At 38.1% G+C, this 27545-nt stretch overlaps 2 protein-coding genes across 5 annotated transcripts in view; both read right to left on the bottom strand.

Annotated features, from left to right (window-relative positions):
- Positions 1 to 1397: 1397 nt before the first annotated feature.
- Positions 1398 to 14431, bottom strand: LOC117290900 (carboxypeptidase B-like). Of its 2 annotated transcripts, XM_033772471.1 has the most exons (10): positions 13776 to 14431; positions 13156 to 13225; positions 11898 to 12122; positions 10203 to 10304; positions 9271 to 9372; positions 8385 to 8498; positions 7755 to 7845; positions 6386 to 6600; positions 2886 to 2970; positions 1398 to 2200 (listed from the first exon to the last, which is right to left on the bottom strand). In XM_033772471.1, the coding sequence occupies exons 1-10, from the start codon at positions 13835 to 13837 to the stop codon at positions 2016 to 2018; spliced, it is 1251 nt and encodes a 416-aa protein (XP_033628362.1). In that variant the 5' UTR covers positions 13838 to 14431; the 3' UTR covers positions 1398 to 2015. The 2 variants fall into 2 exon arrangements, with proteins under 2 accessions (XP_033628362.1, XP_033628361.1); XM_033772470.1 differs by having other exon boundaries at positions 13156 to 14431.
- Positions 14432 to 23176: 8745 nt separating this feature from the next.
- The window catches only part of LOC117290412 (gamma-aminobutyric acid type B receptor subunit 1-like), a 44540-nt gene continuing 40171 nt past the window's right edge, over positions 23177 to 27545 (bottom strand). The window contains exons 13-18 of one of the 3 annotated variants that reach the window (XM_033771801.1): positions 27165 to 27272; positions 26669 to 26791; positions 25773 to 25956; positions 25192 to 25340; positions 23939 to 24112; positions 23177 to 23262 (exon numbers count right to left, since the gene is read on the bottom strand). In XM_033771801.1, coding sequence (XP_033627692.1) covers positions 23206 to 23262; positions 23939 to 24112; positions 25192 to 25340; positions 25773 to 25956; positions 26669 to 26791; positions 27165 to 27272 — 795 coding nt within the window. In that variant the 3' untranslated portion in view covers positions 23177 to 23205. The remainder of the gene's footprint in view (positions 23263 to 23938; positions 24113 to 25191; positions 25341 to 25772; positions 25957 to 26668; positions 26792 to 27164; positions 27273 to 27545) is intronic. The other 2 variants (XM_033771802.1, XM_033771803.1) reach the window with 2 other exon arrangements.

A 27545-nucleotide genomic window follows, 5' to 3' on the forward strand; every position in this document is an offset into this window, starting at 1 on the left:
GATTGGACATTGCCAGCTTGGTGTTTATATCCCCGTGTGGTAGTTTGCCGAGTTCCCTTGATGGGAAGATCATCTAAACAAACAGACTATCCTTATGATTTGAGGAACAGTTTAGTCTTTATCACACTTGGTGTATTTCCTTTGCACTTTTACTGGTGTCACTGAATAAAAGGGTTGCTATTGGGGTATTGCACAAGACTATGGTTAACATTGCCAAAGCAAAAAACACTGTTTTTTCCCCAAAGGAAAAGTTTACATCACATAATTAAGGTGACTAAGCGAACCAATTCCACTAGTGCAGCAATTTTAATCCGCATAAACAAAATATCATGTGATGTTTGTAGATGTACTTTTGTATACAGTCTGCTCTCGTTACTAAAAAAAAAATCACTGTTAAGAAGATATTCTGCTTATAAAGAGTATACTCTTTAAGTCCAGAATCTCATTTCTTCTTAGTGCTTCTTTGCATTGCTGTTCTCTTCAAACAATGTTCCTTTTATAATGAGGTAATTTGGCCAGACCCAGCAACGAGAGTCGACTATATATGCAAAGACTGTGTGTGAATGGTTTCGTACTGGTGCTTGCTTTATAGAGCATTGTTTTTAAAGCAAATATTGTTCTTCTTGGTAGTTCTATGATGTATCCCCTCTGGTCTACCAGTTGTTGTCACCCAGGTAAAACGTCATGGATTGGTGATGTTTATTGCTGTACAGAAAGTATGTCCGAGACAGTGCATGTATCATTCAATGAATAAAATTTTGACAACTATACTTTGCATGTATTATATTTGTAAATCAGTCACATTTCTTGTTGCATTAAAAAGTTTGTTGAATAGACCCATCCAAGGAAATATGTAAATTGCATATAGCGCTTGCGCACTAACATTTTGGTTGGCAAAATGAAGGAACATCGCGCTGTTTAGTATGTGGCTAATGGTAGCGTGAGTGCACATCTCTATGGCCTTTGCCAACCAATAGGGTCTGTGCGCTTGCATGAATGTAGTTAGCATATTTCATGGGAAGGGTCAATCAATTTATTTAAAGACTTCGGACACTATAGTATTGGTAATTGTCTAAGACCATCTTCTCACTTGGTGTATCTCAACATATGCATACAATAACAAACCTGTGAAAATTTGAGCTCGATTGGCCGTCGGGGTTGCAAGATAACTATGAAAGAAAAAACACCCTTGTCACACAAAGTTGTGTGCTTTCAGTTGGTTGATTTCGAGACCTCAAATTCTAAACTTGAGGCCTTGAAATCAAATTCGTGGAAAATGACTTCTTTCTCGAAAACTACATCACTTCAGAGGGAGCTGTTTCTCACAATGTTTTATACATCAACCTCTCCCCATTACTTGTTACCAAGTAAGGTTTTTATGCTGAGAATTATTTTGAGTAATTACCAATAGTGCACAGTGCCACTGCCTTTAATGTCCTTTTCTGTTCCTACAGTAAGGTTTCTCAGATTGTGTATTCAAATCGCAGATTATTCTTCTTAACCTCTCCAGATTTTTGGCAATAATACCAGAGTCTTGTAAGGTTAGGAATAGGACAATACAATAGGTGTGTCGGAACATAGGGGTGTGATCAATAGAACATAGGGCTGTCAAAACGTAGGTGTGTGACAGAGCAGCCACCATGTTAATCTCTCCTGTACCTTGCCCTATGGTCTTGCATCTGTTCAAACAAATTAGGGAACTTATTTCCAATTAGTTGCTATAACAATTGAGGGCAACAAAACAACATCCGTTTTTTTAGTTTGTTTTAATTGTTACCTGTAAAGAGCCATGCTCGACATGATTTTATTATGAAATTGTAGTTATTAAGCATTCACAGTAGACCATTACAGGCATAACAGCGCCCAGTTCATAAAGCAGAAAATACTGCTTTGCAAATTTCCCAGCTACAGCTACATTTTGTTTGTATGGTCGTGTGTAGAATGCTGTTCGAAGTCTTGAAGAGGGATTTCAACTAAATTGTTGACAAGTTTGTAGAACATGGTTAGTTTTCTTCCTAATTGTTCATGGCGTATTCTACTGCAGCTAGTGTAGCCTTATAAGCCTCCTCTCCAGATGCCATGATCTGATCTTCGGGAAGGAGGAAGCCATAGTTCCCCTTGTCCCTTAGCTCCACAACGTAGGAGTACTTGGCCCCGAGAACTGCATAACCCCAATCACAGCTTGCACCAGAAGCTTCATCTGGTAAAGAAAAAGAAGAAGATAAATCACAGTTTTAATCCTTATGAAAAATATGATGCTTTGCGTTAAGGGAAAAGTGAACTATGACCTTCCCTTGGGTCCTAGCAACTCATCTCAAGGCCCGGACATACATGGGCGTTGGACCATTTATTTTGTTTGCAACCACAGTGGCTTCATTTTAAGTTGCAAATTTAAAACCCCGTACAGAAAAGATGCATCTTCCAAACTACAAACGGATCCTAAGGCAATGCTGTGGTTCAGAAAAAAGCTTAAGATAGATCCCAGGTACTTAAAGACTTGATTTGAAAAAAGCCTGTGGTGAAAAGAACAGTAAATTCTGTCCCGAACCCACGTGGCCCACCTGGCCAGTGTTTATATACAGTTTCCTTGGCGCTAAACGACTGAGAATATTTCCCTTCCCGCTGGACAGGATGCCAGTCCATTGCAGAGATTTTCCAGCTCTTGCCATTACCCATTTGTACTCCTGGGCGGAGAGAAGTAGTTATGATAATGTGCCTTGCTCAAGGACACAAGTGTTGTGACTGATGACCAGGCCAGGATTCAAACCCACATTCTGTACATTACAGAATTTGAGTCCATGACCAAAGACCGCTTGGCCAGGACACTCAAGCCTGTGGTTAAACAAGTGAGAATTTCAATGTTTCCAATCTAATGTTTTACTCACACAACAGCTTGGCTGACATCCCTGACACAAATGTTGTTCCATGAACCTCCTCGAGTGCTTGAACTGCTGCCTGGCCAAGGTTGCTCTGCATGGACAGTAAAGAAAGAAAAAAACACCATTCTGAATCTCAAACATACAATTTCTAGGCCAACATTTTCCTGTATTGGATCTCATGTATTGGTTGGATTACAGGTAATGTGAGGCCGTGTTCGAAAACAGCAATTTCCCCTCCAGCTACGAATAGATCGAGCGTCTGCCTATTCATCAACACCGGCAGACCTAGCCGTAGCTGTGGCCGAAGTCACCGTTTCTGACAAGGTAATAATCTGAAAGGAATTATCTACTGAAAGGTGAACTGTGCTCATGACCCTAGTAGACTTGTGAACAAGTTTTAATGTTGTGAAGGAGTACTCAGTAGCTGGCTCTCCGCAGTTGATGAAAATGCTAGACTTATTTATTAACCCTTGTTCAATATTTAATCAAAATTTGATGAAAATGCTGGACTTACCCCTTGTTACGTATTTTATCAAAATTTGATGAAAATGCTGGACTTGCCCCTTGTACAATAATTTACAAAATTTGATAAAAATGCCGGCCCAAATTGGATGAAAATGCTGTACTTGCCCCTTGTTCAATATTTTATCAAAATTTAATGAAAATGCTGGACTTTCCACTTGTGCAATAATTTACAAAAATTTGATTATAATGCTGGACTTACCCCTTGTTCAATTTACCCAAATTTGATGAAAATGCTGGACTTACCCCTTGTGCTTTTATTTAACCCAAATTTGATGAAAATGCTGGATTTACCCCTTGTGCAATATTTTACCCAAATTTGATGAAAATGCTGGATTTACCCCTTGTGCAATATTTTACTCAAATTTGTTGAAAATGCTGGACTTACCCCTTTTTCAATATTTGACCCCAATTTGTTGAAAATGCTGGACTTACCCCTTGTTAAGTATTTTAGCAAAATTTGTTGAAAATGCTGAACTTACCCCTTGTTCAATGTTTTACTCAAATTTGTTGAAAATGCTGGACTTACCCCTTTTTCAATATTTGACCCAAATTTGTTGAAAATGCTGGACTTACCCCTTGTTAAGTATTTTAGCAAAATTTGTTGAAAATGCTGAACTTACCCCTTGTTCATTGTGTTACTTAAATTTGATGAAAATGACGGACTTACCCCTTGTTAAATATTTGACCCAGATTTGATAAAAATGCTGGACTTACCCCTTGTTCAATATTTTACCAAAATTTGATGAAAATGCTGGACTTTCCACTTGTGCAATAATTTACCAAAATTTGATGAAAATGCTGGACTTACCCCTTGTTACCTATTTTATCAAAATTTGATAAAAATGCTGGACTTGCCCCTTGTACAATAATTTACCAAAATTTGATAAAAATGCTGGCCCAAATTTGATGAAAATGCTGAACCTGCCCCTTGTTCACAATTTTATCAAAATTTAATGAAAATGCTGGACTTTCCACCTGTGCAATAATTTACAAAAATTTGATTAAAATGCTGGACTTACCCCTTGTTCAATTTACCCAAATTTGATGAAAATGCTGGACTTACCCCTTGTGCTTTTATTTAACCCAAATTTGATTAAAATGCTGGACTTACCCCTTGTTCAATTTACCCAAATTTGATGAAAATGCTGGACTTACCCCTTGTGCTTTTCTTTAACCCAAATTTGATGAAAATGCTGGATTTACCCCGTCAATATTTGACCCAGATTTGATGAAAATGCTGGATTTACCCCTTGTGCTTTTATTTAACCCAAATTTGATTAAAATGCTGGACTTACCCCTTGTTCAATTTACCCAAATTTGATGAAAATGCTGGACTTACCCCTTGTGCTTCTCTTTAACCCAAATTTGATGAAAATGCTGGATTTACCCCTTGTTCAATATTTGACCCAGATTTGATGAAAATGCTGGATTTACCCCTTGTGCAATATTTTACTCAAATTTGATGAAAATGCTGGACTTACCCCTTGTTAAATATTTGACCCAGATTTGATAAAAATGCTGGACTTACCCCTTGTTCAATATTTTACCCAAATTTGATGAAAATGCTGGACTTTCCACTCGTGCAATAATTTACCAAAATTTGATGAAAATGCTGGACTTACCCCTTGTTACGTATTTTATCAAAATTTGATAAAAATGCTGGACTTGCCCCTTGTACAATAATTTACCAAAATTTGATAAAAATGCTGGCCCAAATTTGATGAAAATGCTGAACCTGCCCCTTGTTCACAATTTTATCAAAATTTAATGAAAATGCTGGACTTTCCACCTGTGCAATAATTTACAAAAATTTGATTAAAATGCTGGACTTACCCCTTGTTCAATTTACCCAAATTTGATGAAAATGCTGGACTTACCCCTTGTGCTTTTATTTAACCCAAATTTGATTAAAATGCTGGACTTACCCCTTGTTCAATTTACCCAAATTTGATGAAAATGCTGGACTTACCCCTTGTGCTTCTCTTTAACCCAAATTTGATGAAAATGCTGGATTTACCCCTTGTTCAATATTTGACCCAGATTTGATGAAAATGCTGGATTTACCCCTTGTGCAATATTTTACTCAAATTTGATGAAAATGCTGGACTTACCCCTTGTTAAATATTTGACCCAGATTTGATAAAAATGCTGGACTTACCCCTTGTTCAATATTTTACCCAAATTTGATGAAAATGCTGGACTTTCCACTCGTGCAATAATTTACCAAAATTTGATGAAAATGCTGGACTTACCCCTTGTTACGTATTTTATCAAAATTTGATAAAAATGCTGGACTTGCCCCTTGTACAATAATTTACCAAAATTTGATAAAAATGCTGGCCCAAATTTGATGAAAATGCTGAACTTGCCCCTTGTTCACAATTTTATCAAAATTTAATGAAAATGCTGGACTTTCCACCTGTGCAATAATTTACAAAAATTTGATTAAAATGCTGGATTTACCCCTTGTACCATTTTTTACCCAAATTTGATGAAAATGCTGTTCAATATTTGACCCAGATTTGATGAAAATGCTGGATTTACCCCTTGTGCAATATTTTACCCAAATTTGATGAAAATGCTGGATTTACCCCTTGTGCAATATTTTACCCAAATTTGATGAAAGTGCTGGACTTGCCCCTTGTTCAATGTTTTACTCAAATTTGATGAAAATGACGGACTTACCCCTTGTGCTTTTATTTAACCCAAATTTGATGAAAATGCTGGACTTACCCCTTGTGCAATAGTTTATTCAAATTTGATGAAAATGCTGGACTTACCCCTTGTTCAGTATTGTAGCCAAATTTAATAAAAATGCTTGATTTACCCCTTGTCCAATATTTCACAAAAATCTGGCTGAAATGCTGGGCTTACCCCTTGTTCAGTATTTGTTTAATATTTTACCAAAATTTGATAAAAATGCTGTTCAGTGGAAAGTGCTATATAATTGGGGGGGGGGGGGGAATGAGGGAAGGACGTACCTGGTCTAACCAGTCAACAGGATTTTGCTCCGAAGAAGAGAAGGACCATGGTGCCATCCAGAGCTGTGAGTAACTGTGCCAGTCGATGAACATTCGGATCTCATTCCCAACGGACAGGTTGGTCAGAAAGTCCACCACTCCTTTGACCTCAACTTCACTGAGCGCCTTTCCACCGTGGTATGTTATGCTGCATGGCCATGGACTTGTACCGCTGCCTATAGTATCGGATAAAATAAATCTAAAATGGTTATGGATGGATTGAACGTGACGTCAATAGGGAGGTTTCGCATGCAAACGTATAGTTAGTGTGACTGATATGTCATCATTATGACGTCATATGCTACTCGCTATCCGCCATACGTGCAGATGACATTGATATCCTGCTTGCTAAGTAGGTTATGGAAAGCTAAACGTATCCGTTCACGTGCGAAACCTCCCTATTGATCACCATCTTTGATGACACACAATTTTCGTGCAGTAAGCACCGCTATGTAAGTAGTGCTATTAAATGGAAAATTCAAAGTAGCAAAAAAATTGGCCTTTAGGCAGCTCTTTGAAATTGGACCTAGGTCATTTTGGTAACCAGTTCGCAACACCTTTTTCATTCAAATACTTTACACATCAAATAAAATTCCAGATGGTATTCTGATACATTCACTTTCAAACAATAAAATGTAACCAATCAGCCTCTTGCCACACGGATGTTGGTAAACATTTTCTGTATGGGCTTGATTGTAAGTCCAGTCTGTGGGTGTGAAGCTGCCCTCCAAACAGCTGCCCACACCACCAGTGACTGCACTTATCACAGTTGCCATGGCGAGCAGTCCCTAAAGGAGGAGCTAGACAGCCTGGCCACACAATGGCTACTTGTCCCAAAAATGTTATCATAAAATCATAGTTTAAAGGCAGTGGACGCTATTGGAAATTACTCAGAATAATTATTAGCATAAAACCTTACTTGGTAACGAGTATTAAGGGGAGTTGTTGATAGTATAAAACATTGTGAGAAACGGCTCCCTCTAAAAAAACGTAGTTTGAGAAAGAAGTAATTTTCCACAAATTTGATTTCGAGACCTCAGAAATAGATTTTGAGGTCTCAAAATCGAGCATCTAAAAGCACAGAACTTTGTGTGACCATGTGTGACAAGGGTGTTTTTTTTCTTTCGTTATTATCTCGCAACTTCGACGACCAATTGAGCTCAAATTTTTACAGGTTTGTAATTTTTAATATGCATTTGTTGAGATACAACATGTGAGAAGACTGGTCTTTGAAAATTACCAATAGTGTCCAGTGTCTTTAATCTGAAACCTACTATGTATGTATATAGGCCTCTTTATAAACAAACAGTCACAACATGTAGTAACTCACCACCCCACATGTAGGGCCAGTTTCTATTGGGATCTGTGCCAATACAACCATAGCCAGGGTTAGGTCTGCGAGTCTTTCGCCACAAACGATCCTACAACGGGGGAGAAAAGAATCAGTTAAAGGGAAGGTACACAATTGGTAATTACTCAAAACAAATATTACCTTAAAAACTGACTTGGTAATGGGCATTGGAGAGCTGTTGATAAAATAAAGCATTGTGAGAAACGGCTCCCTCTGAAGTAGCAAAGATTTTGAGAAAGAGGTAATTTCTCACTAAAATAATAAAAGACTTCTAGCCAGAAGTCTTTTATTCCTATCTGAAAGCACACAAATTCGCCAACAAGGGTTTTTTTTTTTTTCAACTTCGATGACCAATTTTATGCTTATGTCGGGATACACGAGGTGAAAATACTGGTCTTTGACAATTACCAATAGTGTACCTTCCCTTTAATCAAGGATTGTTTCTCTTGAAAGGTAGAAGTACCGTAGTTCAGTTTGAAGATTATATGAAAGTGGTTGGTTTTTAGAAGTAAAATTTTGAGTGGTAAAATTAGGGACAACCCAAAAAGTTTGCTCAAACAGCAACAAAATGTTGTTTATTAACATGAATAATGACAATACAGTACTTACATCTGACCAGGTAAATGCATACCCATCCACATTGAGAGAAGGAACGATGTAGAAATCAAAATAGTTCACGAGCTTCACCACTTGAGGGTCACCGTTTTTCAAATCCTCCACAAGCTAAAAGAAATCAAGAAATCAAGTTGAAATATCCACTTTAAAGATGCTATGTCAGATTTTTTGGCCGACTTGACCCAAAAATGTTGATTTAAAATTCAATAGGTATTTTGATGGGGGTCGAGAAAGTTACAAGCTTTCATTTGAGCCATTGCTCGAAAAAGTCCGCCAATTATTAGTAGCAGTGAAATAAAGTGCTCAAAATTAGTTTTTGTCGGGATCCCAACAATATATCACGTGACCAATTCTTATGTGTTTTATAAAAAAAAAAATTAAATTTTTGTCATGGTTCCTGACCATTAAAAGTAAAAGTTGAACTTTGTTTCGTTAGAGCGGCTGATACTCTTTGAAATACCATTCACTCAAAAAAATCTATTTTTTGAATGCTTTGGGCAAAAAATCTGACATAGCATCTTTGCGTTTGTCATTCAAGGGCTCACCCTTAAAGGCAAAGAATAACTTTGTTTTTAGAACCTTTCGATTTTGTTGATCCTATATAAATGTAGCTATGCATATACAATAAAAAATAACATGTTAAATTTCTTTTGCAACTAGCAAATTTCGCCCAGCACTCTTGTGCAAAATACGCTGCGCTGCCCAGCACAAATTTCACCCCGGACGGCACTTCAACAATGATGGCCACTATATCTAAACATGAATAGTTTTGTTGAACTGCTCAACCTAACTTTGATTTAGAGCCCACACCACTACAATTGGTCAAGCTACATACAACACTGATGAGGTATATTTCCAACAATATTGTGGCAGTACTTACAAATTTCGAAATAAGCATGACCGTCGCTGGCGAGATCCATTCCCTCGCATGTATACCGCCCTCAAACCAAATGACGGGTTTATTGTTTCCACCAGATGAAATCTAAACCAGAAAAAGGAAAACAAAGCAGATTGTTGCAGTGTCTGAACAGAGTCTGGAACGGGGTAAATTTTTATAAAATTATTATGGGGACTTTAAAATTATTAATTTTCTTAATTATTCAAAAACATCTCTTATAGACTTTAAAATTGGTGCAAATAAAAGACAAGCTTAAAAAAAGTAGCCTTGCTCAAGGCAGTCGAATTATTCACTCAGAAAAAAAAACCTGCGCTGTCCAAAACCAACCTGCATACACTGTGCGTAGTGTGTGAAACCTTGGAGGTAGAAGCTCCATGGTGTAAACTACATTGCACAACACAACGCCCCCATACACATCCGCATGCGTCGGCCTCCCCATGCGGCTAGTGGTACAAGTGCGGATGACTTGTGCACAGTAGTCGTACGAGGAGTGTTCAGCAATGTGACAGTGTATAAGGGTGGGTCGTGCAGTGTGATTACAAACACTACGCACAGTGTATACAGGTGGGTTTATCATGGCGTCTTTTTCTGAGTAAATAATGCGACTGCCTTGAGCAAGGCTAACAAAAAAGTAAACATATTTACCGTACTTCCTCCCTAACAAGGGCCATAAGTAAACATATCTTGATTTGTGTAATTCACAATCATAAACCAATGTTTGTATGAGAGAAATTGGCTGTTGCCAGCTGGGTGTTTTTATTCCCTTGTAAGAGTTTGCCAAGATCCCTTGACGGGAAAATCATCTAAAAAAACAAACAAACAAACAAACAAACAAACAAACAAACAAACAAACAAACAAACAGACAAACAAACAAACCAACTAGATTTAAACACCATTGAAGTGAGACAGTTACCTTGATACCATCAATGAGGCGTTTTTCATAGGACTGAGTCACTGTAAATTTGGTGACGACATCGCTGTGTTCTGCTGCCATGTCACTCACCCACTGATTGATCTATAAAAAGTAAGAATAAAATGACAAAAACTTGTTACAAATTAAACTGAGTGTCATGAAGTCTACATGTCTACATGTACATTCAAGGTATACATGATTTAAGTTGCTAAGTTGAAACACTCACTAAAGATCCATGTCTACATCTGTCAGGAAAAAGACGGGCATGCAAGGTCTATATAAAGTTGCGAGATATTAATGAAAGAAAAAAACCCTTGACGCACCATGTTCACACAAAGTTGTGTGTTTTGATGCTTGATTTCGAGACCTCAAATTCCAAATCTGAGGTCTGGAAATCCAATCGTGGAAAATTACTTCTTTCTAGAAAACTATGTCACTTTGGAGGGAGCTATTTCTCACAATGTTTTATACTATAAACCTCTCCCCATTGCTCGTTACCAAGTAAGGTTTTATGCTAATAATTATTTTGAGTAATTACCAATAGTGTCCACTGCCTTTAAGCCCGGTTCATACTTCCTGCAAATGCGAATGTGAAGCGAATTTTGGTGGCGCAACAATCGGTAGGCACTTCATTTCCCTTTGTGACGCAAAGAAATTCGCTTCGCACGAAGCATTCGCAGGTAGTATGAACCGGACTTTAGTCATCAGATTGTGGGTTTGAATCTAGGTCATGACACTTGTGCAATAGACCGATCCAATAGGCTCCGCCCACGGCGCATGTTTGAGCAAGAACATGTGAGCTGTCCAAATGCCTTTCTGCACAACTCTGCCGCGCGCGTCAAGCATACGCGCACGCAAGTCGGACTTAATTTGTTGGACATTTGGTTCCGTAATGGGTTGTGATTGGTCAATACCTAATGGGGCTGGGCTTAATGGATGGGTCTATTGAGCAAGACACTTAACTGTACATGCTTCTCTCCACACAGAGGTAAGGGGCTACCTATGAGGGCAGAGAATGGTTCTTGTGATTGATTTAGCTTTAGTGCGTTACAAACGCTGTTATTCATAAACCTCAAAGTGATGGCATCAATGATCAGGCTGTGCACTCACAAGCTTTAAGATAATGAGCTGTGGTTAAAAACAAAACTAATCAGCCATCATCTGTTAAAATCCCAACTAAGCAAGATTATATTTCTTTATCAATTGTTATCACCTAAAAAAACAGTAGTTATAGTTTATATTGAAGCTAAAAAAACATATCTACATTCCTTAAAGGAACATTACAGAATTGGTTTTGCTAACAAAACATCGAAGCACGTTATGTAATCCACCATGTACATAAACTGACAAACCTGTAGAAGTTTTAGATCGATCGGCCATCTAAGTCTCAAGAGAATAGTGAAAAACCGATGACAAATTTTGCATTGCATCAATGCCAAAATAAAAATGAATAAAACACTCCCTGAGGGATAAACTCCAAACGAGAAGTTACATTATTTATTTCTCATCAAATATGACATTTCAGACAGATATTTCAAGGGATGTTTTCAACTATCATCATCATTAGACCGTGTAAGTTTTATGCAAGTCTGTGATCTTCACGATTTTGTTTTCATACCAATTCTGTTTTGTTCCTTTTAACATTGAAATGACTGAAGCAAACTGAAGGACGTGTAAAATTTTTGGTGAACAAACCTGGTCGTAGGTGTTGTATTGATCGTATTTAAAGTCCGCAAGGCCTTGGGTCGTTGTCCTGGACCTCATGGTGCTCCTCTGCCCATCAATCACGGCCTGAACATCACCAATCATCAAAGAGAAGTCCAGCTTCTTCGATCTGAGGAACAAGACGATTTCATCTTCTAGTGCTGGTGGTACCATGATGTCAACAGGACGACCGGGAACATTGCTCCAAAACTCCACCTTATTCGAAATGAAAAGACAACGAAGAATGACAAGTAATTTTAGCACCTGCAAATAAAATACAGCCTGATTGTGTCACAACTGTGGCTGGTTTTGTCACGATGGGTGCTACCCCAATCCTGTCCAGTTGGTCTTTGCACATTTCCAAGTCGTTTTTTTTTTTTTTGCAAATCGGCAGTGCACCCTTTTTCAACCAATCACTGGTGCAGTTAAATATGTAAAAGAATAGCGTTTGCATGCTGCATTCGAGCGGGAACCTCACTTAAAGAGACACACGTTGCCTTACGTCCATTGAGTTGGTCTTTGAAAAGCGTCTGTAACCATTTGTTACAAAATGCATATGGGTAGAAAGATGTTGTAAAAGTAGAATACAATGATCCATACAAACATGCCTCAAAATTGCATGGTTTTCCATTTACTTTGCGAACTAACACAGTCGGCCATTTATAAGAGTCTTGACTCCCATAAATGGCCGACCGTGTTAGTACACAAAGTAAAAGGAAACCCGTGCAATTTTGAGGCAAATTTGTGTTGATCATTGTATTCTACTTTTAAAACATCTTTCTAACCATATGCATTTCATAGCAAACCGTTACAAATGCTTTTTATAGACCAACTCGTCCAATCCAAGGCAACGTGTTCATTTAAGTTCAGCCGATATTGCAGGGATCAAGGCAGCGTTCTCCCTCCACAGTAGTCCGCTGGCCAAATGCTAGTGTTAAAACACACGGAGGACCAGTCAAAATTCACTCAAGTGGTTCACTGGTGGTTCAATATTAAAAAGCATCCAATCTTGTTTCAAATAATGACAAGGGAAAAGGTTGGTGGACTAGTGAAATACCTGGTCACAGTTGGTCAGACTTTTCAGGCTATATTCATTCAAAATAATTATGATTTTTCCACTGGCTCCAAAAAACAGACTAAAGTACGAAAAATATCATGCCTGCTCTTACAAAAAATAATGTGCACAGCCTTTCAAACCAATAACTATTTTCGTTTTTGCGAAATTTTTATTTTCAAAAGTAAGTATTACCTTTGATTCAATGTCACTCAGCCATGTTGAATCCAGAATCTCCAATGGTTCAATACGAAGAACCTTGAATCTACACAGAGGGAGAGAATAACAACCAAGTTTGGTTTCACAAATGGTTAATAGATGGATTGTTATTGGCTGCCATCGTTGATGAAGTGTGAGCATGCAAATGGATATCGTTGGCTGAGAGTCGTGAGTCTCGCATACACGTGTGCACTTTTCCCATTGTTTAATCATCAAATATGGCAGTCAATGTCACTATGTGCATAGGTGAATAGGGGATGAATCATTTGGCTAAAATACTATTGTGGAGAAATTGAGAAATAATGAACAGGCGAACAGGGGTGAAATAAAACAAAATAGAAAAACTGTCAATTTAAATGCTCAAATATATCTCCTGTTTTATATTGGCAAATTCCTTCCTGATAGAATATTATTTGAGCTGAAAATTAGCATTGAAAGAAAATGTGCCGATTTATGTTCAATATACAACTCAAGCTTGACAAATTTTTTTTGTCAGTTTCATTCTCTCATTTCTCTTGGTGTTTCTACATGTTTTTTTAAAACAGTATTCAAGCTCTGTTCACGTACATCAAAATAAGAAAAATATTGAATCTAACCCGTCATATCTTGTTTCTGCAGCCACAAAAACCGCTAAAGCCAGCACTAATATCCCTCTCATCTCTCAGCCGAACACCGCCAATGCCAACTACCAAGTACGGAAGCTCCTCAATCATCAAATCCCAAACTTACAATGTCCAAAATTACAGCGTTGTTGGGAGTTTAACTCCCTATCATTGCTGATTAACTGTTATAATTGAGAAATGCCTGGGAAGTTTAACAGGTGTCCAACCCCTTATCATTATTGTACATCGGTGGGGCATATTTGTAAATTCCCCTAAGAAGATTTTTGATAAATGATGACCAAAATGAAACCTGACCAAAAAATTATTTTTCTCCAGAACACATATTTATTTTATAAAAGGCATGCAGCATGTTCGTAATTTGGTGGTTGTTTATGAACATTACACAAATATTATTCAGTAAAAGTGATTCAACAGAAACAAATTAAACATGAGGAAATTAGGAAAACAGTTTCATTATCACGGACATCCTCTTGATATAACATCCTGGGTTATTGACTCTTACACTTGACTATTTTTCATGGTTTCCGTGATAAACTCACGACGTGCTTAACCTGCGTTTTTTTTCAAAACCAGGCCTGGAATTATATGCAGGTCACAGAAGTCATGGCCTCCGTTGCCCCCAGTCTTGGTCTTGGTGCCCATTGACATTAAGATTTTCCAATGGAAGTGCCATTTGCAAAATGAAAATGACCTTGCCAAAGATGAAATTCCAGGCCTGCAAATCACACTACAAACTTTGCAATCAAGGATTACTCAAATATAAATAGAATTTAGTAATTAACTCTGCATCTATAACAGCATCAACTTACATTCATTGACATAAGCCTTTTTGAGGTATGGCGGACGCGATACGCGCGCGTCACACGCCGCAACTGATGCCACGCTCACCATGTTTGTGGTCATTAGGTTTACGTTTAACTGCCGCGTCGCCTAAAATGCGCACTTCACTGAATAACATACATTCTATTTCTATGGTCAATACGTACACATTTAGCACAACTTTACAGTGTTGTAGCATTGTGTCCGCCATACCTCAAAAATGTATTGCTGCTCTAAGGCAAGCTTATAAAGAAAGATACAATAAAAGTCACATGTGAAAGTTTCAGCTGAATGTCTCCTTTCTGAGAAAACTGTCAGGGTGTTTTTTCACAAGAACCTTGAGTCCATCCACATTTAGTGAGGTGACAGTGGATACCAACCGTGTCTATGGCTTCCAACCATGCCAACCCTCTGATATCTGAGAAACAATTCATGCATGATTTGTTTCTCAACATTCAAATGATTTGGGGGTTAAAAAGCTATTCAAACTCATTACTAACTAACATCTGACTAAGAGAGGTTTGCGGTAACACCATGTGAATATCTCTTGTGAGTAGATTTGGTGGTTTTAAACCGGGTGGTTAACAAAGCGTATTTACTTTTAAGAGAATCCTTTCTCCTAGTTTCCACTATCAGTCAACAGCTGCAGTGCTTCTCATCATATTTAGAGTAGTTACCCATCTATGACCCTTCCAGATCAGTTAGGTTTCAGAGTTAAATTTATAACTATGCTGTGGCTATTACAGATAGGTAAAACAAGAAAGAGCCAATTTCAAAAAGCTGCTTAACGGTCATTTTTTTTTGTGCTTACTGTACGAGATTCCATCTCGAAGCGCTGCTAACCATCGGCCTAAGCACACAAAAAGGCATACTAACCAGTGCTTATTGGATGAAAATTAATGATGTTATAATGTTAATTCAAGCAGAACACACAAGCTGGTGGCCTAATTTTCTTGCAAACCTGTGAAATCTGCTTACTCTTTTAAAGCAAAATTTTCTGCTATAGTTAGCAAAAGAAATTGCTGATCGTTAAGCAGCGCTATGAAATTGGCTGACGAATTGTGATCGCACAAGAATGGTTAATCCTGAAAATTTGAAAATGTTTGCCGTTGAATGAGACTTATACTGACTTTCCAGAGTGTTACATTTATAGAATTTCCCACATCACAAAATAATATTGCAGGCTGGCATAGTTTATCTACTACTCATATCCACAGTGGACGATATTGAATGGTCAGACAGTAAGAGGGTTAACTGTGTACTGTCTAGATGCATTCAGCACAAAATATCATATTGCAGGTTGGCCTTGTTTATCAACCATTCACAGCCAAAGTGGATGATATCGAGTGGTCAGACCGGGAAGACTAACTCAAAAATTAAAATCCCATCACGTCAAGCAACCAAATTTCATATCCTATGAAACTATTATCCATAAACAATTGATGAGTACTTATCTGGGCCGGCAAACACGAGCAAGCCCAATATGTTTGAACCTTTCCATCATCAGTCCTCTCTCATATCCACCCAGCAGGATGACTCAATACAGCGTTCTAAGCTTTCACAACTCCTCCAAGGGTTTTGACTCAAGACTCTGATGTATATAAAGGGGGCGACCTCTGGACCAGTTTCCGATCTCAAGTCCAGTTAAGCTCCACCTTGCAGCTAGATTTGGAGAACCTCCTTGGTAATAGCTGCTCATGAAGTCCTTTCAACGGTTACCCTTGTTGAATTCAGAGGGTTGACTCAGGCAGCTAAATAAAAAAAATTTAAAAAGGCAATATTCTGTAAGTAAATTTCGTGTTGAAGAAAAAAAAATTATAAAATGAGATTTGAACCCACAACCTTTAGATTAACATACCACAGGCATGTGTCTTTCGTAATTAAAAGGACACAGGCACCAAGGAATTTTCTCCTTGGTAAAGGGCACCTGATGAGGAAATTGTAAATTTCTACTGGAGTATTTCAAGGGCACCAAGGCATTGAAGGTGCTTAAACGCACTGGACTCGTTTGGTAAATGTCAAAGACCAGTTCTCACTTGGTGAATCCCAACCCTATGCATACAATAAAGAATCTGTGCAAATTTTGACTCAACTTGTCATCGAATTTGCAAGAGATTAATGAAAGTTACCCTTGTTGCACAAATTTGTGTGCTTTCATCAGATGCCTAAAATATTTGTTGGAGAAATGACGTCTTTCTCAAAAACTGTGTTACTTCAGAGGGAGCCGTTTCTTACAATGTTTGATACTATCAGCCTCTCTACATTTCTCACAACTGGGTAATTTGTTTAAAGGCAGTGGACACTATTGGTAATTGTCAAAGACTAGCCTTTACAGTTAGTGTATCTCAACATATGCATAAGATAACTAACCTGTGAAAATTTGAGCTCAATTGGTCATCGAACTTGCGAGATAACAATAAAAGAAAAAACACCCTTGTCACACGAAGATGTGTGTCTCAAGTGAGGTCTCAAAATCAAATTCATGGAAAATTACTTCTTTCTCGAAAATTATGGCACTTCAGAGGGAGCATTTTCTCACAATGTTTTATACCATCAACCTCTCCCCATTACTTGTCACCAAGAAAGGTTTTACACTAATAATTATTTTGAGTAATTACCAATAGTGTCCACTACCTTTAATGCTAGCAGTTAATTTTGAGTAATTACCAATGGTGTCCAGTGCCTTTAATGCTAGCAGTTAATTTTGAGTAATTACCAATGGTGTCCAGTGCCTTTAATGCTAGCATAGGGCATATTTGGCTGATTCCCATCATCATTTTGTAGATAGATGGGAATATTTATTGTGACCCACACAAAGTCCACCACATGGTCACTCACACCCAAAACCTTTGGACTCCTTTGATTACAGTGGGTATGCCTAACCACATGGTAATGGTGATCAGATAAACATGGATCTTGATTAAACAGAAACACCTGGTCATTTTTTAGTGGGGGGGGTGATTAGGGTCAACCACTTCACATCAGTATTAACAAATATTTCCTGTTTTTGTTTTTGTTTTTTTACTGCTTCAGCAAAAGCCCCTGCTTAAAGTATTTGGTACTTTTTGTAACACAAAACACCGTGTGAAGATAATGATAGTAGTAAGTAAGCATTCCTTAAAATATAAGTTTTTACAGGCTAAAATAATTTTCGTCTCATGATCACTGAGACAAATATTATTTTCATGACATTGTTTAACTCAATCCTCAAAAACTACAGCACCTCAGCAAGTAATATTTTCAGGGAAGCTTTCTACTATCATTATCTTCAAACTGTGTAAGATTAATGTAAATCTGTGGACATTGTGTTTTTTGTCCTACAAAAAGTACCCAGACCCTTTTTAGAACAATTTTCTGCTTACCAGAGATGAGCAGGATACCAGTCAAAAATTGTAAATGTGACATGGTATCTTGGCTAGTATACCCCGTTCTGGCAAGCATAATTTTGCTGTGCTAAGGTACTTTTTATGTTTCAGCAGCTCCATGAAATTGGACCCTGCACATTTCTAGAGCATCCAATGCAAACACGTATTTATACATATTGATTAGGTTTGATTCACTAAAAAGTGCTTGAATGATAAATGAAAAAAAGAAAGAAACAAATTCTTAATTTTAGATTACCATTTTTCCACTTAGGCTTTACTGTTATGTTGTTCCGTCCTTCCTCGACTTTTCCGCACTGTCCGGGGCAACAACTGCAAGGCACTGATCGGCAAACTCAACAAATAATGGTTCATGCATGAGGCCCTCTATCATCCCAGCCTTGTCCTTTGCTTTGTCAACCTCAAGAAGTAATCGCTGTAGATGCTTGTTACATAACATCGCTTTCAGATCACTTGAATCGGCTGAATGCCCAAAGATAAAAGAGAAGCAAAATAGATGGTGAAACAGTTGTGGGGGTTTACCGCTCAGGGGTCGATTTCATTAAGATGGATCTTAACTGCAAATCAACTGAAGTTGCTAAGTAAAGTGTGATGTCATAATACAAATTACTATGGTGATACTGCAGACAATTTGTCTTTCAATGAACTTTTTTGCTTTGTGAAATCGGCACCACTGGAGTCCAGAGCCTACATGCATACTTGAAAAAACCTGATGATGGGTATAAGAGTTTTCTCTTGAGGGGTTTGGAATGTGAATTTCTTCCCATTCAGTAGTTTCAAATACTGATGAACCACCCAACCTACAAAAATAGAAGAATTTTAAAATAAAATCTTCAAGTGCTAGGTTATTTGATTGTCTTTGAAATTATTACAGACTGAAATGTTTTTTTTCTGAAAGATTAGTTCCGATACGAACTACATGAAGTGAAGAGTGTAGCCAGGTGGAAGAGACAACTTGGTATAAAACTCGTCTTTGTTGAGTGTGATTTGAACATTATGACCAACTAGTCCAACCCACACCTACGTGTACAGTGCCCTCTATGTAGACAAAGAAAGGGTATAAAAGGCAGTTGAGCATCGTACATTATTGTCAGCTTGATGAAGCTCCTAACTTTAGAGTAAAACGTAACTTAAAGGATTCGGGTACTTTTTCAAAAAGTCCACAGATTTACATTAAACTTACAGGATTTGAATATAATGATAGTGGAAAGCTTCCCTTCAAATATTACTAACTAAGGTTGTGTAGTTTTTGAAAAAATTAGTAAAACAAGTCACAAACTAATTTTGGTCTCATATGAGACCCAAATTATTTTAGCATGTAAAATCCCCTTTAACCAGTGATGATATTATACCAAAACCATAGCATAACTGGTTAATACGTTTTTACATGCTAAAACTGAGACAAAAATTATCAACTTTACTCATTTCTCAAAAATACAGCACCTCAGTGAGTAAAATTTCAAGGAAAGCTTTCTACTATCATAATCTTCAAACTGTGTAAGTTTAATGTAAATCTGTGGACATTGTGTTTTTTGTTGGGAAAAAATTACATACCCTTTAAATAACAGTGAAAACTTCAACTTTTATTTGGATTAAAAAAACCTCATAATTCATGATTTAATTATCAGTAGTTCAGATGAACTAGTTCAAGGTTAATTTTGTCTTTGTTTGTATAGATCATTTCCCAGGTAAAAGTCTGCAACAAATTTAGTATAGTGTGTAAACAAGCTACACTGTATTATAGCTTTAAGAAATTCTGAATCAGAAATCAGCATTTTTCTCACCAAGTTTCTCCAATTCTGCAGATGGAATTCTGTCCACCTCCATGTTCTCAATATTCCCAATCAACCGAGAGTTCATTTTGATGACGTTCTGAAACATAACAACATGTCGTATACAGAATTTGGTAAATTTTCAGTTTGAAAAAAGTTAGCAATCTGAACTTTTAGTATAATAAAACAAGGCAGTGACAAAGTGAGTACTATTATTGCCAGTGTCCTAAGAAATCTGTCCCCCGGAGCTTCCTGTCCCCCATTATTGAAAATTAACCTGCTCTGAAAGGAGGATGATCCAAAAGAGTGTGCTGTGTTTTCAAGTTTCAAAAATAGTTGGGACACAGTTGTAAGGGGGACAAAATCTCTGGGTTACAGTATACAATTGTTGCACGCTGTGACGGTCGCACTAAATACCGACAACTCACGACAACTCACGACCCCTCACGACAACTCATGACAACAATTTTTAAATGCACTTTAACAGAACATTTGAACATAAATCAACCGGACCGGAGTCATATGCACCCAAATCACTTTCAAACTGTTGAAAAATTATATTTTTAAGTGTACAAAAAGTGTTTTTAACCCCGAATTTAGTAACAAACGGAAATATCCGCCATGTTGTCTTTCGTTGTACTTGGACGATTCCATTACACCGCAGGGGTGATACAATATGCAAGATGGTTATTTACCATTTTATGTGCCTCGCATAGTCCCCAGAGAGTGTAAAAAAATATTATATTTAAATATTCCCTTTTATTAAATTCCAGAGTGTCGGCTTAGTTGCTAACAAGAAAGAAAACAAAAAACAGCATCTAAAACCAAAAAGAAAAAAATACAACTCAGCCCTCAGAAATTACCCATGCCCCCTGCGGTGTAATAGAATCGTCCAAGTAGGTTGAAAGACAACATGGCGAATATTTCCGTTTGCTAATAAATTTGGGGTAAAAACACCTTTTTTACAGTTAAATTAGAACAAAATTTTCAACAGTTTAAAAGTGAGTTAGATGTGTCTTTTAGATGCGACTCTTGTGCATATATTTAACGGTTGACTTATGTTCAAATGTTTTGTTAAAGTGCATTTAAAAATTGTTGTCGTGAGTTGTCGGTATTACCATGGAGGAAGCTATTTCAGCTTCCTCCATGGTTGGTATTGGCCCCACAACTTGTGGTCTTGTGTTGTGGATTTTTCCCCCAAAAATTGAGCCCTGCAACTGTCACTCACAAATATTATATTAACATAACGTATAGCTCATATTTGATAGATTGTACACCCTACAAACCTTATAATTCTAAAATTCTTGTCAGTTTGTTGTTTTCTTGCGAAGACGCACGTTTTTGCAGACGACCACGCATTGAACTCTACCTCCATGACTTAATGTAGTCTGGTACCACAAATGACAGTACGCAAATACGTATTGATTACACAAGGTGTACGTTCAGTGTACGTTATAACAACTGCGCCCTCTCGTGGGGCGTAAAAGTGGGTTGTGGAAATGATTCAGGTGTGTCAAAAAGTGCCGCTAAAATTCAATCAAACACTTTTGAGTTGACCATTTGTCAATAGGAGACTTTCCAACGCTAGGCGGCAGCAGACATACCGGGTAAATTTCCATTGTTTACGTAGTTCTGAACATGCGCATAATTCTGAGAACAATGGATTTACCCGGTAAGTCTGTTGCCCTCTATCGTCCCAGAAAGTCTCCCATTGTCCTCACTCTATGGTCTATTCAACAAAGATCGATTCACAATCGATAAATCATCAGGAACATAGAATTTCCATAATTGTCAGTTTAATGCACTTGCTCGTAAATGATTAAACAAATCAAATAGAAACATGCATCGGCCGGTGTCAGATACAATTGTGTCCGCCATGCAATACTGTCCGCTCCGGACACTTTTGCATATGCAATCGTGTCCGGGGCTACGCAAAAACCGTCCGGTGGACATGTACATGACCGTACATGTGCGCGCCACTGAACCTACGTATATGCAGCATGAATATTCACGTATTTTTATGATTGCAGCGAATGCCCAACGGCCGAACTTTTCCCATGTCATTCATGACATGCACTTTTTTAGCTTGCAAAAAAATGGCAAGCTTGTTCCGTCAACCAAGGGCGTTTAATTTACTGCAAGGACGGTTTTGCACGGGGGCGGACACAACTGCATATGCAAATGTATCCTGGCGGACACAATTGCACTATGCAACAGCGTCCGGGCGAACACGATTGCATATGCAAAACCGTCCGGCGGACATTATTGCATATGCAATACTGTCCTCCAGATAGTATTGCATAGAGCACATAATTACATGCGACACCGGTGTGCAGTAGGAGATTCTGTCCCCGGAGAAACTGTATGCAAACTTCTTCTGATTGCGCCCTCTTTTGACTCATCCTGCTCAGCCCATAAATTATGTTAATTTCCCATTGGGGACAGAATCTCCGGCAGACAGAATTCCCGGCTGGGACACCGCCTGGTTTTTGAACCCATTCTGCGTAAATATTGAAAAACAACCACACAATCATATTGGGACACAGAGAAAAGGTATCATTTTTGTTGTTTCAAGGTTTTTTAATTTATTTATTTGGGGTAGGAAAACGCAAACAAGAGTGCTGGTGCATGGTTGATTCCATGTTGGGGCCTCTTACAAGTCTTACTTACAGTGTTGAAGGTTGTACAAAATGCAGTCTTTTATTTTATTGTTCACACGCGTGCAATGTGCATATATGGAGTGGAATGATGTTTTATTAGTAAACAAAACAAGGTTCTTGCCGGCACTAGATAAATCCAGCCCGTCTGAAACATTCGAGGTGACAACCTGCAATGCAAGTCAATGGAGTGGTATATTAGAAAACTTTTTTAGATAAAGATAAACAAAACTGTGGTTGATTTTGTAGCAAAATTTCAGTCCGGCTTTAAACACACTCGAGATGTACATTCACTTCCAATGTGCCTCATTACGGAGTGAATTTAGAAACATTTTTTTCTTTTGAACTGAACGTAATGAACCTGGGCGTAAAAGGTAAACTTTTAAAATGCGCATTATTCATTCCAGAAACTACCGGTCAAGATGGGTGTATACGACAAAAAAGCCGCAAAAGAGTCACCAGAAAGCGATTGGAAAGTACTTCTAATTTTAAGTGTTCTTCCTAAACAGAGTCCTGGTTAAAAGCGACATCATGAAACGACAGTGCTTTTTTAATGGGGAAAACGCAACTTGACCACGACTGATTAGTTGCCCATCCAACATCACAAAAATAAAGACATATACATGGCGCGAAAACGCCAAAAGTTGTAGCTTCCTCTCGCTACTCGCAGGCAGACTGGAGTGCTCCATTTCCTTCCACACAATGAATTAAGACTTCTAGTATAACCGTTTCATCATGATAGGGGCCTACTCTCTGTTGGAGATGGATTGGTTCATAGCGTGTCATCAGTCTGATTTGGGTCACCTAGTTCTTGATGTTTTCTGCCAGACTGTGGAGGAATAAATATAACCAACGTTGAATATTAACAGGACTCTGAAATTGTTCTTGAATAAGGTAGGGCCGTAGGGCATTCATTAAAAAAAAATGAATGCTCTGAAACATTAGTGTTTACATTTATCTCCATCCAAAAGATGGAGTCCCCAAGAAATAGAAGATGAACAATGCATGAGTCCCCTATCTCACGTTAATAAAGCACTAGTTTCCTGAAAGGCACTGGACACCTTTGATAATATTATCAAAGACCAGTTTTTTCACTTAGTGTATCTCAACATAATACACAAAATAACAACTGTACAAATTTGAACTAAACGGTTGTCGAAATTGTGAGAGAATAATGGAAGAAGAGAAAACCCTTGTCGCACAAGTTGTGTGCTATTTTTTAGTGAGAAATTACTTCTGTCTCAAAAACTACGTTACTTTAGAAGGAGCCGTTTCTCACATTGTTTTATAGTGCCAACAGCTCTCCATTGCTCATCACTAAGTAAGTTTTTATGCTAACAATTATGTTAACTACCAATAGTGTCCATTGCCGACAGTGCTTTGATTCTCTATATTATGTAAACTGAACACAGTTTTTCAATTAGATTTGTGCATGCAAATACATGTACTAATGAGCAGTTAAAGCTATAATTATAGTGATATTTATTCTTCTAAATAATACTCACCGATAATTTCCTATTTACCATTTTGAGCTGCAGTATTTCCTGACGCAATAGCTGCAGTTCATCTTTCTGTGTATCAACCAAGTTTCTTATTTGACGGTCTTGGGTCAGTGTGTTTGTTGAGATCATCGTGTTGTTGCGATTATGAGCTGGTATAATGCTATTCCTCATTTTTATCTGCAGATGAATAACATTGAGTTAATAATTGTCACAAAGCAAGCGTTCAAACATTGTGACAGCTCCTCAGACAAAACAGAACAAAAGCTTACATCACTGATGTATTTATTCGCAGAGGAGCGTTCAAATCAGTGAATAAAATTACTGGCTCCGTTCTGTTATATGGTCTTAGTTTCGAATAACATTATCCTTTTAGAGCACAGCTTTGAATTGGGTGGCTCTACGTCCCCCACGGTGGATACAGAGCATGATGTAATAATATGCGCTCATGGCTTCGGACGAGAGAACGGAGCCCGAGGAAACCGAATCCAAAGCCGAAGCCGTGATTCGAAAAGGACGTGTGTGTATGCTCTGAGCACAGGGACGGGCCTTAAAGGGAAGGTACATGTTTGGTAATTACTCAAAACATATAATAACTTAACAACTGACTTGGTAACAAGCATTGGAGAGCTGTTGATAGTATTAAACACTGTGAAAAACGGCTCCCTCTGTGAAGTAGCATAGATTTTGAAACAGAGGTAATTTCCTACTAAAATAATAAAATACTTATAGCTAGAAGTCTTTTATTCCTATCTGGAGCACACAAATTCGTCCAACAAGGGTGTTTTTTCTATCATCATTTCTCCCAACTTCGAGCTCAAATTTTCACAGGTTTGTTATTTTATGCATAATGTTGAGATACACCAAGTGAGAACACTGGTCTTTGACAATTACCAATAGTGTACCTTCCCTTTAAGATAGCCTTACTTAATGACGTCATGCGTGTAATATCCTTTTTTTAGTCAAGGGAGCCTGGGGTCGTTAGGACTAGTTCTAGGAGATATAAAAACCGCATGGCTGTCCTAAGTTGGGACGAGTACTCGTCCTAACTCGAGATAAGACTAGTCCTTACTCTTTGTGAAATCCACCCACAGGTCACATGGAGACAACATCAAAATGATTTGCGACTGTAATTGGTTCGAAACACACCCTATGGTAATAATATGCCTGTGTTTTGTTCACATAGCTCGGGAAAACACTGAGTATACAGTGCTTATACACACATCGGTGTTAGGATAAAACCAAGTAACAAAATGTACCTTAGGAATAAATATCACACATAGTGTGAGAGTGGTTGCTAGCCAGATCAAACCAGCCACCAAGGCGTAGAGGGCGTTTCTATCCTCCAGGACGAATGATATCGGTGCCCCGATGACGGAGAATATCAATATATTGTAGATGCAAACACCTGTGGATTAAAGGCAGTGGACAATTAGTATAAAAATATGAACAGTCAAAAATGTGAATGCCTTTTCTTCTTGAAGATTGACTGGACTGGTTGCCTGTAAATTGCCTCTAGTGACATGACACATAATATATACAACCTTAACGCATAAATCAAACAATAATTTGTGCACGCAACGCACAACTTTCAGACAAATACAGACGAAGCTTCCTTTGACGAGAACCTATGACGTAATATACAATGCATCTATAGTTATACAAACTTGCGGAATAGAAATGCACCACAGAAAATGTTTTTGTTTAATAGATCAAGAGCATGGTGGCAAACCTCGAATCTCTGATGAAACCTATGGTTTGCTTTCAGCATACAACTAAATTTATGAAGAGAGTGTGCGGCCCGTGTGTCTGCAAAACCGGCAGACACAAAACTACTTACCAATAAACTTAGAGTCATTCAGAGCTTGGATTGATACAGTTCGAGTCTCCCAAGCCAAAAAGGCGCCAAAAACCAGCAACAGTCCGTCTATGACGTAGAAGGAACCGATCCAATATATCTGGTGCGCAGACTCGCACATAATACGTACTGGCGTGTAGATGATGTCATCGTTTTCGTCATCCACCTCATCAATATGGAAAGCATAAAGAAACTTTCATTATATAACCCTAAAAGATAATTATGTTGTTCATTGCGTTATAACGTAAACAATTAAAACTATTTTTTTTATATTACAATATCCTCCTTTTGGGATGGAAAATTTACGGTGGAACCTGGTGCTTTGCATCACGTGTGTAATGTAGCAGAATAAAAAAGTTCAGGTGTCATGCAGGAGAACCAAAAGATTCTGAATTATTTTGATTGAGAGCACTAATTATTCTCATAATTATGTAAATGAGTTTTCAGAGAGTGGGGTGAATTGGTCTTCTCTGGATCTCTTGCATTGACCGCCGTCTTTGATGAAACATGCACACGTGAAAGGCTATCGTTGGCTGGGAGGTAAAACCCAATTCATACTTCCTGCGAATGCGAATGCGATACGAATGTTGACGTCACAAATTTGCAACTAAATTCGCACTGAGTTGAACTGTGGGCAACTCACTTGCGAATATCGCTGCGAAAGGAGGGTTGTGACGTCACGTTTACGTCAAGATTCGCTTAGCATTCGCATTCGTAGGAAGTATGAACCGGGCTTTAGGCGCAGCACGTACACGCGTGCACTTTTCCATTGGTTTAAATCAAAGATGTAGGTCAATGACGTAATGAGCAACCCATCTGTATTTATACAGGGAAATTGTGGTATTCGTACCTTCATCTGAAAACTAATATTTTCTTACTTGTTCCAATCCATGTTTCTCCTTGGCCTGCAGAGGATCGAACGTCTCCCACAGAACAACGAGCAAAACATCAACAAGAATCAGACTGGCAACGAAACTAAATAACCTGAAGTCTTTCACAGCCTGAGAAAAATCAATCAGAAACATTAAAGGAAAAGGTGTACGTTTGGTAATCACTTTTAAAATTCAATGCAATAAAAACCTTTGCTTTTATAGAAGACAGCAGCTTTTATAATTTGGTTTTTGGTAAAACCATGCGTGTATCTACTTGCCGGGTAGAGTTTGTTATTAGAGAACTGTCTTGCTATAATTATATTCTACTACCGCAGAGTGGACTGTCAGATGTTTGGGAGACTTCTAAGTTCTTAACTGTTCTACCGCGGAGTCAGTTTTTGAATTGGTCTCAACGTTTCGACTAGCTCGCTCTTGTCATCGTCAGAGACTTTTGATAGTACACAGCATTTTGAGAAACATTTTAATAACTGTAAATTCTTACCGTTTTCCTTGCTGTTTTGTTGGTGAAGATTTTATGCACTCGCCATGTTTTACTGAACATGGACCCGAAGGCCATGGAAAACCCAACGGAAAGGCACCATGTCCTCGCCTTAAAGAAGACCAAAAAAATGAATGTAGGTTGAAACGAAAAGTTTGCACAAAGTGAACCAATCGCAAGATGCATTCCAAAATTAGACATTTGGAAATGCATTGATTTGTTTTAATTATTTTAGGGCGGTTTAGCTGCACGTTGCGTGAGCAAAAATGCTTGAAAGTGAACGTCAGAAAATTGTGTTGTTTTAACAAATCTCACGTTTTTAGCATACAGGTACGTACATGACGTCATACGCAACCCAAATCAACAGCCACAAGGGGCACGTTG

Source organism: Asterias rubens, chromosome 5 (genome assembly GCF_902459465.1).
Source record: "Asterias rubens chromosome 5, eAstRub1.3, whole genome shotgun sequence".
NCBI classification, from domain to species: domain Eukaryota; kingdom Metazoa; phylum Echinodermata; class Asteroidea; order Forcipulatida; family Asteriidae; genus Asterias; species Asterias rubens.